General features: G+C 51.6%; 1 protein-coding gene across 2 annotated transcripts in view; it reads left to right on the top strand.

The window, feature by feature from the left end:
- Positions 1–14,522: 14,522 nt before the first annotated feature.
- FHOD1 (formin homology 2 domain containing 1) overlaps positions 14,523–18,230 on the top strand; it is a 70,819-nt gene continuing 67,111 nt past the window's right edge. Inside the window, exon 1 of one of the 2 annotated variants that reach the window (XM_073554967.1) lies at positions 14,523–14,832. In XM_073554967.1, coding sequence (XP_073411068.1) covers positions 14,668–14,832 — 165 coding nt within the window. In that variant the 5' untranslated portion in view covers positions 14,523–14,667. The remainder of the gene's footprint in view (positions 14,833–18,230) is intronic. The other variant, XM_073554966.1, reaches the window with a different exon arrangement.

Here is an 18,230-nt window from a genome sequence, read left to right as displayed (position 1 = left end):
TATGTGGGGTTCATTGTACTGTATAGAGCACTATCTGAGGCCAATTAAACTTTATGGAGCACAAAGTGAAGCCCATTATGCTGTATGGAGCACTATGTGGGCCCATTATACTGTGTGGAAGGCAATGCAGGGCACTGATATACTATATGGAGGACTACGTGGAGCCCATTATTCTGTATGGAGCACTTCTTGTGACCATTATACGGTAATGAGCACTATGTGGCCATGTTATACTGTATGGAAGGCAATGCAGGCCCCGTTATACTTTATGTAGGACTAAGTGGGGCCCATTATACTATATGGAGCCTTTTTTTGCCAATTATATTGTATGGATGACTATGTGGGGCCATTATACTGTATGGCGCACTATGTGGAGCCCATTTTACTGTATGAAGGACTATGTGGGGCCCGTTACACTGTATGGAGCACTATGTTGGGTCCATTATACTGTAAGGAGGACTATGTGGATGCCATTATACTGTATGGGGCGCTATGTGGGGTCCATTATACTGTATGGAGCACTATGTGGGCCATTATACATTATGGAAGGCAATGCAGTGCCCCGTTATATTGTATGGAGGACTATGTTGGGCCCATTTTACTGTATGGAGGACTATGTAGGGCCCATTATACTGTATGGGGCACTATGTGGTGCCATTATACTGTATGGGGCACTATATGGAGTCCATTATACTGTATGGAGGAAAATGTGGGCCCATTATACTGTATGGAGCACTATGTGGGCTCATTATACTGTATGGAGCACTATGTGGGCCATTATACACTATGGAAGGCAATGCAGTGCCCCAATATAATGTATGGAGGACTATGTGGGGCTCACTCTACTGTATGGAGCAATTTTTGTGGCCATTATACTGTATGGAGGGCTTTTCAGGGATTACAGTGTGGGTCATACTTTGTTGGGGGTCACCATTCATTGTCGGGAGGATGGAGGGAGAGGTGGTGCTATCTTACGGTGTTTGGGGGCACTTCCGTTTGCATCATATCTGTATTATTCAAGGTTTTATCCTTTGTCCTTACATATTCATATTGGGCCGTAGGCTTTTACTGCTCTTACATAACACATTAGGTTATTCCAATATTTTATTCTAATACCTATGAAAATATACTTTGTTCTGGGACGACCCCTTTAACTTTGTTTCCTTATGAAAAAAGTTAATTGTTATATTTGATGATAAGGAAAGACATCCTCAATTGTACATTTTTTTTTTTTTTAATAAATATGAAGGTTGGCCGGCAACTGTCTCTGCCTCTAATGTTTGTCCTGTGTGTATCTGAAGGTGACATCCCTGGTCTACACCAACGTTCACACTCCTATATCAATGGAGTATGTATATATTGATTTGGATGTAAACAAGATAACATCATTCTGAAGATCTTTATATCTTTAAAAGTTTTCAAGCTTCACTTCTTAGAAGTCCTTGTTCACAGGAAAGCAAGGACCGAAAAACTGACGCCGTGACATAATGTGACAGCGCGTAATTAGCTCATCTGCTCCGCCAGTATAAATATACACAGGAGAGGATTCCTCTTCGGGTTGGGTTACAGCACCACAGGCCGGGGTGAGGTACAGTTTTCCCTTTCACAAAACCCAGTTACGTTATAACGACACAAAATGAAGACTCTGCTGAGAGTCAGCGGAAACGAGGATTAGTCTCTGCATTTATGGTCTTTCTGGCTTAGAAGAGGGGGAAGACTACGGTGTCTCTCTCTGTGAAGCTGTTCACACTGGCGTAGAAAAAGTCTGTAAAAACGAGCAGTTTTCATCTCGATTATTATCCGTATGGCTTCCGTGTTTATGTATCGGCAGTAGTGAGGTCAGGGTTTGCACAGACAAATCCCATTGATCACCTGCGGAGAGATAAGTTGCTGTTGGGAGAAGAAGCCTTCACAAATGAGAGACCGGGAACAGTTTGCAAAAGAAGAAGAGTGCTCCAAAATTCCATCAGAGAAGTGTAGGAAGCTTAGAGAAAGCGACTGATTGCAGTTATTTATTAACTATTTTCTCCGGCTCATTTTTGTTTTTTTGTGTGAAATTATGTCCAATTTGCCTTTTATTATCTGTACTTTTGTGTTGCTCCAATACACACAAAGGAAATAAACCTGCGTATAACAAGACGTGTGTAACTGCAAGAATATTCTGGGAGAAATACTTCATTTTCTGAAACTATTTCAAGAGTGCCAACACTATCGGCCATGACTGTATTAGCGTTTGCCATCAGCAGATTCAAAAGCTGGACAGACGCAGACATTGATAATAATAATCTTTATTTTTATATGGTGATAACATATTCCGCAGCGCTTTACTGTTTGCACACATTATCAGCACTGTCTTCCCTCTCAGTATGTCTTGGAATGTGGGAGGAAACCGGAGTACCCGGAGGAAACCCACGCAAACATGGGGAGAACATACAAACTCCTTGCAGATGTTGTCCTTGGTGGGATTCGAACCCAGGACCCGCTAACCACTGAGCCACCGTGCTGCACATTGATGAAGGCGAGACGTTGGCCACTAGGGGAACATGCAGGAGTAGGACCTCTGGATCAAAAAAGGATCGAGTCGTCGCTGTACATGGCAAGCTATGAGGTGTATGGTGCCAAAAACACTGGTCTATATTACAATCAGAACCCTCCACAGCGGCGCATCTATCTGATGTCCCATTGATGACAACCAAATGTTAAAGGTGGTATTTCCTGAAGAAGAGGTTGCAAAAAACCTTGAAACGCGTAGAATAAACCACTGTCAAACCTTATTAACCTTCCGGAATTTCATCATTTGGGCAGCGCCGACGAAATCCACGTATTCCTTTGCCTCTGAACCAAATGTTAAAGACATACGGTACTTGTTGCAAGTCGCTACATATCACAACCACTCCGTCCTTTATTCCTACCCAAGCACTGTAGAACTGGACCCGCCGGATTGCTTTTCTTTCGCACTCGTAGCTTAGTGTAAGCTCGCAGCAGTTGCACCATCAATGAAAATCTGCATGTTAGGTCTGAGAGCCGAAAAAGAATCACTGGACGACGTTTTATTCCAAAGGTAAACAGGAAACACCTTGAAAGTGATCGATACTGTGAAAAAACATTAACTAATGCTCATATAAACTTCTTTAACTCGCTGTTACTAGTTTATCGTCTTTGGCGTTTACGAGCAGAACAGGTGGGGAACCATAGAGCGCGATTGAGATAGCTGTCGACTAAAGGAGGAGCAGAGTTAAGACGATGGCTTCTTCTTATCTCAGGGACATTCCCCGAGAGGGTGGGAATGTTAAAATGTAATAACGCCGGCGGTTGTTGACTGTTTAGAGAGACCGGCCGCACTTCTGATGAGCACAGAACGATCTGCTTACATTGCATGATTATTGGGAAAGGGGCGATCACGGTGTGGAGCCTGGACAGGCTGATCAGAGTCTTGACGTGACTCTTTCTCAATCTCACATTGCCCGACGTCAAGGCGAGGCCGCTGTGACAGGATCGGCATTCTTCGGGATGGCTTTGCACGTTCTCTTCGAACATTGCGAGAAGCCGTCGAGACGATATAACGTAATAAAATGCAGGTTTTTACCCTGAGGCTGTGACAAGAGCTACTGCACAGAGACACGAGAACAAGATCCCCGATGACTTCACATCGCCCCTCTCCTCCGTACACAGATGGGAGCCATTTAGGCATAGTAACATGATCAGAGGTCTCGCCCTCTAGGTGGATGTGGAGAGCCACGGCTCATGGCGAGCGGCTCGCTTTCATCATAGATTCAGGTCGGGTCTTGGGTTTCACAATTTAAAGGGTCAAAATTAAGGAGTTTTTTTTGTTTCGTTCTCATCAGTCAGCGACAAGTTGAAAGTGAAGGTTTTCGGTCAGCGACAGAGTACGGAGTCGCCTCCAACGCCACCGTCTCTGTTGGATATTATGTTACGCTGATCTGCAGCAGAGGTCCGAGGTTACGGAGCCGATTTGCTTGACATCAGCAGACATGTGATAATTGAAACCGAAAATATGCAGTGATGTCACCCAGAGGGAGAGAATGTGGAGTGAGGGGGGTGACGGAGGCCAAAGCGGACGGCTAAGACACAGGTGTGAATGGAAATAAAAATGTATCGCGATGGTGCAACATTCCGAAGGTCGCGTATAATGAAAGAGCCGTCAGTCAAGTCTTCACTGTAAGAATCCGATCAGTAACCATGGAGCGGATCCTAGAGCGAGTCCTACGGGAAATCGGGGGTAAAGATTTGGCCTTTATATTTAGAGGTGGGTTTGGGGATAGATCCATCACATCATAGAACTTTAGTAACACCTGTCTCATGTCTGTGGGAACAGCTGGACGGTAAAAGTTACTTTTTAATCCTTCAGTTCCTATTGGAGAAGGAGCCAGAGGTGAACAGATCCTTCAGCCAAAAACCCTCTAAAAGCTTAGTTCTCTTCTTCAATGGCGTATCGCTAGTGATCTGACGAGAGGAGCAGAACGAACCCATTTATGACCCGAGGCTGCACTGATATCGGAACATAAGGAAACTTTTGCCAAAGAAAGTATATCTGTAAGTTCTTTCTATTCCTAAAAATAAACACATTAATAATATTCTAGTGCCCTAGCCCCACACGACAAATACCAGAAGGATACACACACCTGATCTGTCAGTCCTTCTTCCGTCATTACGTTTTGTTATCACCTGAATCTGAAAATTAATTAAAAAAAAACAAAAACTTTTAGGTAGAATTCCCGTCATAGGATCTCGGGAGCACGCGGTAAAAAGACCCAAATCTCTAGAAACAGTCAGATTCTAAAAAGAAAACCAATGGAAGCAGAGGGAATAAAAGAAGAGCACACAGGGCCCACCGTGACAGCTCCTCTGGCAGCACTTCAGGCTTTTCTATTTATGAGAAATGTTTTTTTTACCATTTAGACAGAAAAATAAATCCAGGGTTCTGTTGACTTCCTGACACCGGGGAGCAGAGCATTGTGAGAGCTCAGGTGACAGCGACACTGGCGGCTTTTAGGTCACATGACTGCAGATTAACTGCACGCGGATCACAAGTCGCAGAACTGTCACTTTATCTGTGGGACCAGAAACGCGGAGGATGGAGGAGCCAGGCGCGTGGAGAACAGGGAAAGCCAGGAGCGCAGAGGATGGGGGGGAGCCGGGAGCGCAGAGAATGGGGGGCAGCCGGGAGCGCGGAGGATGGGGGAGCCGGGAGGGCAGAGAACGGGGTGGAGCTGGGAGCGAGGACGGGGCGGAGCCGGGAGTGCGGAGGATGGGGCGGAGCTGGGAGCGCGGAGGACGGGGCGGAGCTGGGAGCGCGGAGAACGGGGTGGAGCTGGGAGCGCGGAGGACGGGGCGGAGCCGGGAGCGCGGTGGACGGGGCGGAGCCGGGAGCGCAGAGGATGAGGGGCAGCCGGGAGCGCAGAGAACGGGGTGGAGCTGGGAGCGCGGAAGATGGGGCGGAGCTGGGAGCACGGAGGACGGGGCGGAGCTGAGAGCACAGAGGATGGGGGGCAGCCGGGAGCGCGGAGGACGGGGCGGAGCCGGGAGCGCGGAGGACGGGGCGGAGCCGGGAGCGCGGAGGACGGGGCGGAGCCGGGAGCGCGGAGGACGGGGCGGAGCCGGGAGCGAGGAGGACGGGGCGGAGCCGGGAGCGTGGAGGACGAGGCGGAGCTGGGAGTGCGGAGGACGGGGGAGCCGGGAGTGCAGAGGATGGGGGGGGGGAGCCGGGAGCGCAGACCTTGTGAGGCCTAGATGTGACGGCCCAGATTTATAGTCATAGACATCAGCCCGGACATGTTGGGGAGCACAGGTCAGCACAGCCTGTTACCAGAGGCCCAATGTACCAGGGGGAACCGTCACAAAGGGACAGCTGCACTCTCACACTGACTGTCTCTCCTCAGTGACATATCACAGTTTCTCCTCAGTTCTCCCATCAGTGACAGTCTATCCATCCCTCTCTCTACTGAGACAGCACTTCTCTATCCCTTTTTCTCAGTCACTCTCTCTTCAGTCTCTTGCAATCTCCCCCTCAGTGCCTCTCTGTCTCAGTTCTCTCCTCCCTCAGTGCCTCTCTCCCTCCCTCTGTCCCCCTCTGTGACATTTTTTTCTTCAGCCTTCATCCCACGCGTTCTCCCTCTCTTGCTCTCCCTCCTCAGTCTGTTCCACAGCCTCTCTGTCCCTCCACAGTCTCTTCCTCAGTGTCTCTCTCCCCCACACTCTCTTCCTCAGTGTCACTCTCCCTCCTCAGTCTCTTCCTCACAGTCTCTCTCCCCCTCAGTCTCTTCCTCAGTGTCTCTCTCCCCCTCAGTCTCTTCCTCAGCATCTCTCTCCCCCTCAGTCTCTCTCTCTTTCCCTCAGTCTCTCTCTGTCTCAGTCTCTTCCTCAGTGTCTCTCTGTCCCCCTCAGTCTCTTCCTCAGCCCCTTTCTCCCCCTCAGTCTCTCTTTCCCTCAGTCTCTCTCTGTCCCCCTCAGTCTCTTCCTCAGCCCCTCTCCCCCTCAGTCTCTCTTTCCCTCAGTCTCTCTCTGTCCCCCTCAGTCTCTTCCTCAGCCCCTCTCCCCCTCAGTCTCTCTTTCCCTCAGTCTCTCTCTGTCCCCCTCAGTCTCTTCCTCAGCCCCTCTCCCCCTCAGTCTCTCTTTCCCTCAGTCTCTCTCTGTCCCCCTCAGTCTCTTCCTCAGCCCCTCTCTCCCCCTCAGTCTCTTTCTCAGTCTCTTCCTCAGTGTCTCTCTCCCCCTGTCTCCCCCTCAGTGTCTCTCTCCCCCTCAGTCTCTTCCTCAGTGTCTCTCTCCCCCTCAGTCTCTTCCTCAGTGTCTCTCTCCCCCTCAGTCTCTTCCTCAGTGTCTCTCTCCCCCTCAGCCCCTCTCTCCCCCTCAGCCCCTCTCTCCCCCTCAGTCTCTTCCTCAGTGTCTCTCTGTCTCGGTCTCTTCCTCAGTGTCTCTCTCGGTTTCTTTCTCGGTCTCTTCCTCAGTGTCTCTCTCGGTTTCTTTCTCTGTCTCTTCCTCAGTGTCTGTCTCTTTCTCAGTCTCTTCCTCAGTGTCTCTCTCGGTTTCTTTCTCTGTCTCTTCCTCAGTGTCTGTCTCTTTCTCAGTCTCTTCCTCAGTGTCTGTTTCTTTCTCAGTCTCTTCCTCAGTGTCTCTCTCGGTTTCTTTCTCTGTCTCTTCCTCAGTGTCTGTCTCGGTTTCTTTCTCTGTCTCTTCCTCAGTGTCTGTCTCGGTCTCTTTCTCAGTCTCTTCCTCAGTGTCTCTCTCGGTTTCTTTCTCTGTCTCTTCCTCAGTGTCTCTCTCGGTTTCTTTCTCTGTCTCTTCCTCAGTGTCTCTCTCGGTTTCTTTCTCTGTCTCTTCCGCAGTGTCTCTCTCGGTTTCTTTCTCTGTCTCTTCCTCAGTGTCTCTCTCGGTTTCTTTCTCTGTCTCTTCCTCAGTGTCTCTCTCGGTTTCTTTCTCTGTCTCTTCCTCAGTGTCTCTCTGTCTCGGTCTCTTTCTCAGTCTCTTCCTCAGTGTCTCTCTCGGTTTCTTTCTCTGTCTCTTCCTCAGTGTCTCTCTGTCTCGGTCTCTTTCTCAGTCTCTTCCTCAGTGTCTCTCTCGGTTTCTTTCTCTGTCTCTTCCTCAGTGTCTCTCTGTCTCGGTCTCTTTCTCAGTCTCTTTCTCAGTATCTCTCTCGGTTTCTTTCTCTGTCTCTTCCTCAGTGTCTCTCTGTCTCGGTCTCTTTCTCAGTCTCTTCCTCAGTGTCTCTCTCGGTCTCTTTCTCAGTCTCTTCCTCAGTGTCTCTCTCGGTTTCTTTCTCTGTCTCTTCCTCAGTGTCTCTCTCGGTTTCTTTCTCTGTCTCTTCCTCAGTGTCTCTCTCGGTTTCTTTCTCTGTCTCTTCCTCAGTGTCTCTCTCGGTTTCTTTCTCTGTCTCTTCCTCAGTGTCTCTCTCGGTTTCTTTCTCTGTCTCTTCCGCAGTGTCTCTCTCGGTTTCTTTCTCTGTCTCTTCCTCAGTGTCTCTCTGTCTCGGTCTCTTTCTCAGTCTCTTCCTCAGTGTCTCTCTCGGTTTCTTTCTCAGTCTCTTCCTCAGTGTCTCTCTGTCTCTTTCTCAGTCTCTTCCTCAGTGTCTCTCTCGGTTTCTTTCTCTGTCTCTTCCTCAGTGTCTCTCTCGGTTTCTTTCTCTGTCTCTTCCTCAGTGTCTCTCTCGGTTTCTTTCTCTGTCTCTTCCGCAGTGTCTCTCTCGGTTTCTTTCTCTGTCTCTTCCGCAGTGTCTCTCTCGGTTTCTTTCTCTGTCTCTTCCGCAGTGTCTCTCTCGGTTTCTTTCTCTGTCTCTTCCTCAGTGTCTCTCTGTCTCGGTCTCTTTCTCAGTCTCTTCCTCAGTGTCTCTCTCGGTTTCTTTCTCTGTCTCTTCCTCAGTGTCTCTCTGTCTCGGTCTCTTTCTCAGTCTCTTCCTCAGTGTCTCTTTCGGTTTCTTTCTCTGTCTCTTCCTCAGTGTCTCTCTGTCTCGGTCTCTTTCTCAGTCTCTTCCTCAGTATCTCTCTCGGTTTCTTTCTCTGTCTCTTCCTCAGTGTCTCTCTGTCTCGGTCTCTTTCTCAGTCTCTTCCTCAGTGTCTCTCTCGGTCTCTTTCTCAGTCTCTTCCTCAGTGTCTCTCTCGGTTTCTTTCTCAGTCTCTTCCTCAGTGTCTCTCTCGGTTTCTTTCTCTGTCTCTTCCTCAGTGTCTCTCTCGGTTTCTTTCTCTGTCTCTTCCTCAGTGTCTCTCTCGGTTTCTTTCTCTGTCTCTTCCGCAGTGTCTCTCTCGGTTTCTTTCTCTGTCTCTTCCTCAGTGTCTCTCTGTCTCGGTCTCTTTCTCAGTCTCTTCCTCAGTGTCTCTCTCGGTTTCTTTCTCTGTCTCTTCCTCAGTGTCTCTCTGTCTCGGTCTCTTTCTCAGTCTCTTCCTCAGTGTCTCTCTCGGTTTCTTTCTCTGTCTCTTCCTCAGTGTCTCTCTCGGTCTCTTTCTCAGTCTCTTCCTCAGTGTCTCTCTCGGTCTCTTTCTCAGTCTCTTCCTCAGTGTCTCTCTCGGTTTCTTTCTCTGTCTCTTCCTCAGTGTCTCTCTCGGTTTCTTTCTCTGTCTCTTCCTCAGTGTCTCTCTCGGTTTCTTTCTCTGTCTCTTCCTCAGTGTCTCTCTCGGTTTCTTTCTCTGTCTCTTCCTCAGTGTCTCTCTGTCTCGGTCTCTTTCTCAGTCTCTTCCTCAGTGTCTCTCTCGGTTTCTTTCTCTGTCTCTTCCTCAGTGTCTCTCTGTCTCGGTCTCTTTCTCAGTCTCTTCCTCAGTGTCTCTTTCGGTTTCTTTCTCTGTCTTTTCCTCAGTGTCTCTCTGTCTCGGTCTCTTTCTCAGTCTCTTCCTCAGTATCTCTCCCGGTTTCTTTCTCTGTCTCTTCCTCAGTGTCTCTCTGTCTCGGTCTCTTCCTCAGTGTCTCTCTCGGTTTCTTTCTCAGTCTCTTCCTCAGTGTCTCTCTCGGTTTCTTTCTCAGTCTCTTCCTCAGTGTCTCTCTGTCTCGGTTTCTTTCTCTGTCTCTTCCTCAGTGTCTCTCTCCCCCTCAGTCTCTTCCTCAGTGTCTCTCTCGGTTTCTTTCTCTGTCTCTTCCTCAGTGTCTCTCTCGGTTTCTTTCTCTGTCTCTTCCTCAGTGTCTCTCTGTCTCGGTCTCTTTCTCTGTCTCTTCCTCAGTGTCTCTCTGTCTCGGTCTCTTTCTCTGTCTCTTCCTCAGTGTCTCTCTGTCTCGGTTTCTTTCTCTGTCTCTTCCTCAGTGTCTCTCTGTCTCAGTCTCTTCCTCAGTGTCTCTCTCCCCCTCAGTCTCTTCCTCAGTGTCTCTCTGTCTCGGTCTCTTTCTCAGTCTCTTCCTCAGTGTCTCTCTCGGTTTCTTTCTCTGTCTCTTCCTCAGTGTCTCTCTGTCTCGGTCTCTTTCTCTGTCTCTTCCTCAGTGTCTCTCTCGGTTTCTTTCTCTGTCTCTTCCTCAGTGTCTCTCTGTCTCGGTTTCTTTCTCTGTCTCTTCCTCAGTGTCTCTCTCGGTTTCTTTCTCAGTCTCTTCCTCAGTGTCTCTCTGTCTCGGTCTCTTTCTCTGTCTCGACCTCAGTGTCTCTCTCGGTTTCTTTCTCCGTGTCTCTCTCGGTCTCTTTCTCAGTCTCTTCCTCAGTGTCTCTCTCGGTCTCTCTGTCTCAGTCTCTTCCTCAGTGTCTCTCTCGGTCTCTCTGTCTCAGTCTCTTCCTCAGTGTCTCTCTCGGTTTCTTTCTCTGTCTCTTCCTCAGTGTCTCTCTCGGTCTCTCTGTCTCGGTCTCTTCCTCAGTGTCTCTCTGTCTCGGTCTCTTTCTCAGTCTCTTCCTCAGTGTCTCTCTCGGTTTCTTTCTCTGTCTCTTCCTCAGTGTCTCTGTCTCGGTCTCTTTCTCTGTCTCTTCCTCAGTGTCTCTCTCGGTTTCTTTCTCTGTCTCTTCCTCAGTGTCTCTCTGTCTCGGTCTCTTTCTCAGTCTCTTCCTCAGTGTCTCTCTCGGTCTCTTTCTCAGTCTCTTCCTCAGTATCTCTCTCGGTTTCTTTCTCTGTCTCTTAATCAGTGTCTCTCTGTCTCGGTCTCTTTCTCAGTCTCTTCCTCAGTGTCTCTCTCGGTTTCTTTCTCAGTCTCTTCCTCAGTGTCTCTCTCGGTTTCTTTCTCTGTCTCTTCCTCAGTGTCTCTCTGTCTCGGTCTCTTTCTCAGTCTCTTCCTCAGTGTCTCTCTGTCTCGGTCTCTTTCTCAGTCTCTTCCTCAGTGTCTCTCTCGGTTTCTTTCTCTGTCTCTTCCTCAGTGTCTCTCTCGGTTTCTTTCTCTGTCTCTTCCTCAGTGTCTCTCTCGGTTTCTTTCTCTGTCTCTTCCGCAGTGTCTCTCTCGGTTTCTTTCTCTGTCTCTTCCTCAGTGTCTCTCTGTCTCGGTCTCTTTCTCAGTCTCTTCCTCAGTGTCTCTCTCGGTTTCTTTCTCTGTCTCTTCCTCAGTGTCTCTCTGTCTCGGTCTCTTTCTCAGTCTCTTCCTCAGTGTCTCTCTCGGTTTCTTTCTCTGTCTCTTCCTCAGTGTCTCTCTGTCTCGGTCTCTTCCTCAGTGTCTCTCTCGGTTTCTTTCTCAGTTTCTTTCTCAGTCTCTTCCTCAGTGTCTCTCTCGGTTTCTTTCTCAGTCTCTTCCTCAGTGTCTCTCTGTCTCGGTTTCTTTCTCTGTCTCTTCCTCAGTGTCTCTCTCCCCCTCAGTCTCTTCCTCAGTGTCTCTCTCGGTTTCTTTCTCTGTCTCTTCCTCAGTGTCTCTCTCGGTTTCTTTCTCTGTCTCTTCCTCAGTGTCTCTCTGTCTCGGTTTCTTTCTCTGTCTCTTCCTCAGTGTCTCTCTGTCTCGGTCTCTTTCTCTGTCTCTTCCTCAGTGTCTCTCTGTCTCGGTTTCTTTCTCTGTCTCTTCCTCAGTGTCTCTCTGTCTCAGTCTCTTCCTCAGTGTCTCTCTCCCCCTCAGTCTCTTCCTCAGTGTCTCTCTCGGTTTCTTTCTCTGTCTCTTCCTCAGTGTCTCTCTGTCTCGGTTTCTTTCTCTGTCTCTTCCTCAGTGTCTCTCTCGGTTTCTTTCTCTGTCTCTTCCTCAGTGTCTCTCTGTCTCGGTCTCTTTCTCTGTCTCTTCCTCAGTGTCTCTCTCGGTTTCTTTCTCTGTCTCTTCCTCAGTGTCTCTCTGTCTCGGTTTCTTTCTCTGTCTCTTCCTCAGTGTCTCTCTCGGTTTCTTTCTCAGTCTCTTCCTCAGTGTCTCTCTGTCTCGGTCTCTTTCTCTGTCTCGACCTCAGTGTCTCTCTCGGTTTCTTTCTCAGTGTCTCTCTCGGTCTCTTTCTCAGTCTCTTCCTCAGTGTCTCTCTCGGTCTCTCTGTCTCAGTCTCTTCCTCAGTGTCTCTCTCGGTCTCTCTGTCTCAGTCTCTTCCTCAGTGTCTCTCTCGGTCTCTGTCTCAGTCTCTTCCTCAGTGTCTCTCTCGGTTTCTTTCTCTGTCTCTTCCTCAGTGTCTCTCTCGGTCTCTCTGTCTCGGTCTCTTCCTCAGTGTCTCTCTGTCTCGGTCTCAGTGTCTCTCTCGGTTTCTTTCTCTGTCTCTTCCTCAGTGTCTCTCTGTCTCGGTCTCTTTCTCTTCCTCAGTGTCTCTCTCGGTTTCTTTCTCTGTCTCTTCCTCAGTGTCTCTCTGTCTCGGTTTCTTTCTCTGTCTCTTCCTCAGTGTCTCTCTCGGTTTCTTTCTCAGTCTCTTCCTCAGTGTCTCTCTGTCTCGACCTCAGTGTCTCTCTCGGTTTCTTTCTCAGTCTCTCTCTCGGTCTCTTTCTCAGTCTCTTCCTCAGTGTCTCTCTGTCTCGGTCTCTTTCTCAGTCTCTTCCTCAGTGTCTCTCTGTCTCGGTCTCTTTCTCAGTCTCTTCCTCAGTGTCTCTCTCGGTTTCTTTCTCAGTCTCTTCCTCAGTGTCTCTCTGTCTCGGTCTCTTCCTCAGTGTCTCTCTGTCTCGGTCTCTTTCTCAGTGTCTCTCTCCCCCTCAGTCTCTTCCTCAGTGTCTCTCTCGGTCTCTCTGTCTCAGTCTCTTCCTCAGTGTCTCTCTGTCTCGGTCTCTTTCTCAGTGTCTTCCTCAGTGTCTCTCTCCCCCTCAGTCTCTTCCTCAGTGTCTCTCTCGGTCTCTCTGTCTCAGTCTCTTCCTCAGTGTCTCTCTGTCTCGGTCTCTTTCTCAGTGTCTTCCTCAGTGTCTCTCTCCCCCTCAGTCTCTTCCTCAGTGTCTCTCTCGGTCTCTCTGTCTCAGTCTCTTCCTCAGTGTCTCTCTCGGTCTCTCTGTCTCAGTCTCTTCCTCAGTGTCTCTCTCGGTCTCTCCCCCTCAGTCTCTTCCTCAGTGTCTCTCTCGGTTTCTTTCTCAGTCTCTTCCTCAGTGTCTCTCTCGGTTTCTTTCTCTGTCTCTTCCTCAGTGTCTCTCTCGGTCTCTTTCTCTGTCTCTTCCTCAGTGTCTCTCTCGGTCTCTGTCTCTGTCTCTTCCTCAGTGTCTCTCTCTGTCTCGGTCTCTTTCTCAGTCTCTTCCTCAGTGTCTCTCTCGGTTTCTTTCTCAGTCTCTTCCTCAGTGTCTCTCTGTCTCGGTCTCTTCCTCAGTGTCTCTCTGTCTCGGTCTCTTTCTCAGTCTCTTCCTCAGTGTCTCTCTCGGTTTCTTTCTCAGTCTCTTCCTCAGTGTCTCTCTGTCTCGGTCTCTTCCTCAGTGTCTCTCTGTCTCGGTCTCTTTCTCAGTCTCTTCCTCAGTGTCTCTCTCCCCCTCAGTCTCTTCCTCAGTGTCTCTCTCGGTCTCTCTGTCTCAGTCTCTTCCTCAGTGTCTCTCTGTCTCGGTCTCTTTCTCAGTGTCTCTCTCCCCCTCAGTCTCTTCCTCAGTGTCTCTCTCGGTCTCTCTGTCTCAGTCTCTTCCTCAGTGTCTCTCTGTCTCGGTCTCTTTCTCAGTCTCTTCCTCAGTGTCTCTCTCCCCCTCAGTCTCTTCCTCAGTGTCTCTCTCGGTCTCTCTGTCTCAGTCTCTTCCTCAGTGTCTCTCTCGGTCTCTCTGTCTCAGTCTCTTCCTCAGTGTCTCTCTCGGTCTCTCCCCCTCAGTCTCTTCCTCAGTGTCTCTCTCGGTTTCTTTCTCAGTCTCTTCCTCAGTGTCTCTCTCGGTTTCTTTCTCTGTCTCTTCCTCAGTGTCTCTCTCGGTCTCTTTCTCTGTCTCTTCCTCAGTGTCTCTCTCGGTCTCTTTCTCTGTCTCTTCCTCAGTGTCTCTCTCGGTCTCTTTCTCTGTCTCTTCCTCAGTGTCTCTCTCTGTCTCGGTCTCTTTCTCAGTGTCTCTCTCTGTCTCGGTCTCTTTCTCAGTCTCTTCCTCATTGTCTCTCTCGGTTTCTTTCTCAGTCTCTTCCTCAGTGTCTCTCTGTCTCGGTCTCTTCCTCAGTGTCTCTCTGTCTCGGTCTCTTTCTCAGTCTCTTCCTCAGTGTCTCTCTCGGTTTCTTTCTCAGTCTCTTCCTCAGTGTCTCTCTGTCTCGGTCTCTTTCTCAGTCTCTTCCTCAGTGTCTCTCTCCCCCTCAGTCTCTTCCTCAGTGTCTCTCTCGGTCTCTCTGTCTCAGTCTCTTCCTCAGTGTCTCTGTCTCGGTCTCTTTCTCAGTCTCTTCCTCAGTGTCTCTCTCCCCCTCAGTCTCTTCCTCAGTGTCTCTCTCCCCCTCAGTCTCTTCCTCAGTGTCTCTCTCCCCCTCAGTCTCTTCCTCAGTGTCTCTCTCCCCCTCAGTCTCTTCCTCAGTGTCTCTCTCCCCCTCAGTCTCTTCCTCAGTGTCTCTCTCCCCCTCAGTCTCTTCCTCAGTGTCTCTCTCCCCCTCAGTCTCTTCCTCAGTGTCTCTCCCCCTCAGTCTCTTCCTCAGTGTCTCTCTCGGTCTCTCTGTCTCAGTCTCTTCCTCAGTGTCTCTCTGTCTCGGTCTCTTTCTCAGTCTCTTCCTCAGTCTCTTCCTCAGTGTCTCTCTCCCCCTCAGTCTCTTCCTCAGCCTCTCTCTCTCTCTGTGACATTTTCAGCCTCCGTCCTGCTCTCTCCCTCTTTATACCCCTCAGTTTCCGCCCTCGGTGATGTCACGTGACGTCACGGCCCCGCCCCGGCCCCCGGTGAGAGCGGCGGCTGTGGGCTGCCGCCCGTGTGAGCAGTGACCGGGGAGCCGGGCGGAGGTCGGTCGGTCTCAGGCTCCGCCGCCGCCATGGCGTCCGTGCAGTGCCGGGTGCAGTACCTGGATGACATGGATCCTTTCATCTGCACCAACTTCCCGGAGCCGCGGAGACCCCCGGTGTACAACTTCCCGGAGAGCGCCGTCCTGAGCGAGCATCTGCCGGCCGTGCACAAACTGCTGGAGGCCCCGCTGAAGGTAACGGGACCGGGGGTCAGAGGGCACGGGGGGCGCCGCAGTATTGGGGGGAGTGTAAGCTCTGGGGTCTCTGTAGTATTGGGGGGAGTGTAAGCTCTGGGGTCTCTGCAGTATTGGGGGGAGTGTAAGCTCTGGGGTCTCTGCAGTATTGGGGGGAGTGTAAGCTCTGGGGTCTCTGTAGTATTGGGGGGAGTGTAAGCTCTGGGGTCTCTGCAGTATTGGGGGGAGTGTAAGCTCTGGGGTCTCTGCAGTATTGGGGGGAGTGTAAGCTCTGGGGTCGCTGCAGTATTGGGGGGAGTGTAAGCTCTGGGGTCTCTGCAGTATTGGGGTGAGTGTAAGCTCTGGGGTCTCTGTAGTATTGGGGGGAGTGTAAGCTCTGGGGTCGCTGCAGTATTGGGGGGAGTGTAAGCTCTGGGGTCGCTGCAGTATTGGGGGGAGTGTAAGCTCTGGGGTCTCTGCAGTATTGGGGGGAGTGTAAGCTCTGGGGTCTCTGCAGTATTGGGGGGAGTGCGAGCTCTGGGGTCTCTGCAGTATTGGGGGGAGTGTAAGCTCTGGGGTCTCTGCAGTATTGGGGGGAGTGTAAGCTCTGGGGTCGCTGCAGTATTGGGGGGAGTGTAAGCTCTGGGGTCTCTGCAGTATTGGGGGGAGTGTAAGCTCTGGGGTCTCTGTAGTATTGGGGGGAGTGTAAGCTCTGGGGTCGCCGCAGTATTGGGGGGAGTGTAAGCTCTGGGGTCGCCGCAGTATTGGGGGGAGTGTAAGCTCTGGGGTCGCCGCAGTATTGGGGGGAGTGTAAGCTCTGGGGTCGCTGCAGTATTGGGGGGAGTGCGAGCTCTGGGGTCGCTGCAGTATTGGGGGGAGTGCGAGCTCTGGGGTCGCTGCAGTATTGGGGGGAGTGTAAGCTCTGGGGTCGCTGCAGTATTGGGGGGAGTGTAAGCTCTGGGGTCGCTGCAGTATTGGGGGGAGTGTAAGCTCTGGGGTCGCTGCAGTATTGGGGGAGTGCGAGCTCTGGGGTCTCTGCAGTATTGGGGGGAGTGTAAGCTCTGGGGTCGCTGCAGTATTGGGGGGAGTGTAAGCTCTGGGGTCTCTGCAGTATTGGGGTGAGTGTAAGCTCTGGGGTCTCTGTAGTATTGGGGGGAGTGTAAGCTCTGGGGTCTCTGCAGTATTGGGGGCAGTGTAAGCTCTGGGGTCGCTGCAGTATTGGGGGGAGTGTAAGCTCTGGGGTCTCTGCAGTATTGGGGGGAGTGTAAGCTCTGGGGTCTCTGCAGTATTGGGGGGAGTGCGAGCTCTGGGGTCTCTGCAGTATTGGGGGGAGTGTAAGCTCTGGGGTCTCTGCAGTATTGGGGGGAGTGTAAGCTCTGGGGTCGCTGCAGTATTGGGGGGAGTGTAAGCTCTGGGGTCTCTGCAGTATTGGGGGGAGTGTAAGCTCTGGGGTCTCTGTAGTATTGGGGGGAGTGTAAGCTCTGGGGTCGCCGCAGTATTGGGGGGAGTGTAAGCTCTGGGGTCGCCGCAGTATTGGGGGGAGTGTAAGCTCTGGGGTCGCCGCAGTATTGGGGGGAGTGTAAGCTCTGGGGTCGCTGCAGTATTGGGGGGAGTGCGAGCTCTGGGGTCGCTGCAGTATTGGGGGGAGTGCGAGCTCTGGGGTCGCTGCAGTATTGGGGGGAGTGTAAGCTCTGGGGTCGCTGCAGTATTGGGGGGAGTGTAAGCTCTGGGGTCGCTGCAGTATTGGGGGGAGTGTAAGCTCTGGGGTCGCTGCAGTATTGGGGGAGTGCGAGCTCTGGGGTCTCTGCAGTATTGGGGGGAGTGTAAGCTCTGGGGTCGCTGCAGTATTGGGGGGAGTGTAAGCTCTGGGGTCGCTGCAGTATTGGGGGGAGTGTAAGCTCTGGGGTCGCTGCAGTATTGGGGGGAGTGTAAGCTCTGGGGTCGCTGCAGTATTGGGGGGAGTGTAACCTCTGGGGTCGCTGCAGTATTGGGGGGAGTGCGAGCTCTGGGGTCTCTGCAGTATTGGGGGGAGTGCGAGCTCTGGGGTCTCTGCAGTATTGGGGGGAGTGCGAGCTCTGGGGTCTCTGCAGTATTGGGGGGAGTGCGAGCTCTGGGGTCAGGTGCTTTGCGTCACATGATGATTTTTCTCCCTTCATTCATGGAGAGGTCACATGACTTCTGTTTGCGGCATCCCTTGACATCTGTGTACAGTCATTTTCCATCGGTCCTCAGCCGCCATATTTGCTGTCATCCTTGTTGCACTGCTGCTTGTTTGCCTTCTTTGTGTGTGACGTTACAAGTACGCTGTTGCCTCTGTCGCTATGCGTTTATTTTGGGGGGGGCTGAATAAATCTATATCGATCACTTGGATCCCGCAGTATTGTATGCCATCTTCCTCGATCTTCTGCGTTCTCATTGCTCTGCAGTGCTCCTGTCCCCCCTTAGCACCTCCTGGTTTCTGCCCCCTCCACGGTTATTTCTGGCCCTGCAAGTCACTGCTTGTAATGTTTTCCGCTGATGCCCCTTAGTGACCCTCCCGCCTGCAATCCCTACAATAATCCTCTGCTGGCCGTGAAAGCCTCTTCTGACAGTGATCTGCAGGCCCAGCGTCCCTAGTCCCTGGAGGTGTCGACCCTCGTCCTATATGGGGTACAATAGACGGGGTACTCGAGTGGTACACTGGGTATCCTGCGTCTCTGCCGTGATGCCCCCGAGGCTCCGGATCACGTGCCGTATTCCAGGTTCTGGGTTTTGATTCTTTCCTTGCAGTTGAATCCTCTCTCTAATCCGTCTCACAGCTAATCCCGAGGATGCGAGCGGCATGGCAGAGCCAGCTACTGCCAGGTGAAAGGGTTAAGCCTTGTCTCTGGGGCAGCGTGATCACGCCCTTCTTCCATATATGTGTCTATCCCAAATTTAGCTGAAGTAACTGTTGGCAGGCCTGGCGCAGTCTGCTGGCTCCCGGGAACATACCTCTCTCCATGACCCCTTTGATGGCGTCTCTCTGCCTTTGCTTAAATCTTTCCTGGCTCCTAAATTGCATCACAGTCTCTACGAACCCGAACCAGACCCACTTGCCGGGGATCCGCTTCCCCCTTGGCCGGCCTGCCCAGGGCTCCTCTCAACCCCCCCCCCCCCTTGGCCAGCCTGTCCAGGGATCCGCTTCCCCCTTGGCTGGCTTGCCTGGGGATCCCCCCCCCCCTCCTCGGCCTGCCTGCTTCGGGCTCCCCCCCCCCCCCCCCCCCTTGGCCTGCCTGCCCCAGGATCCGCTTCCCCCTTTGGCCGGCCTGCCCGGGGCTCCCCCCCCCCACCACCACCTTGGCCGGATCCGCTTCACCCCTTGGCCGGCTTGCCCAGGGCTCCTCTTCCCCCACCATTGCCAGCCTACCCGGGGATCCACTTCCCCTTAGTGTCAGGCC

The sequence above is a fragment of the Dendrobates tinctorius genome, unplaced genomic scaffold (assembly GCF_039654945.1).
Source record: "Dendrobates tinctorius isolate UK_male_01 unplaced genomic scaffold, ASM3965494v1 ptg000214l, whole genome shotgun sequence".
In the NCBI taxonomy this organism is placed as follows: Eukaryota; Metazoa; Chordata; class Amphibia; order Anura; family Dendrobatidae; genus Dendrobates; species Dendrobates tinctorius.
This window is presented reverse-complemented; position numbering and strand designations above follow the sequence as displayed.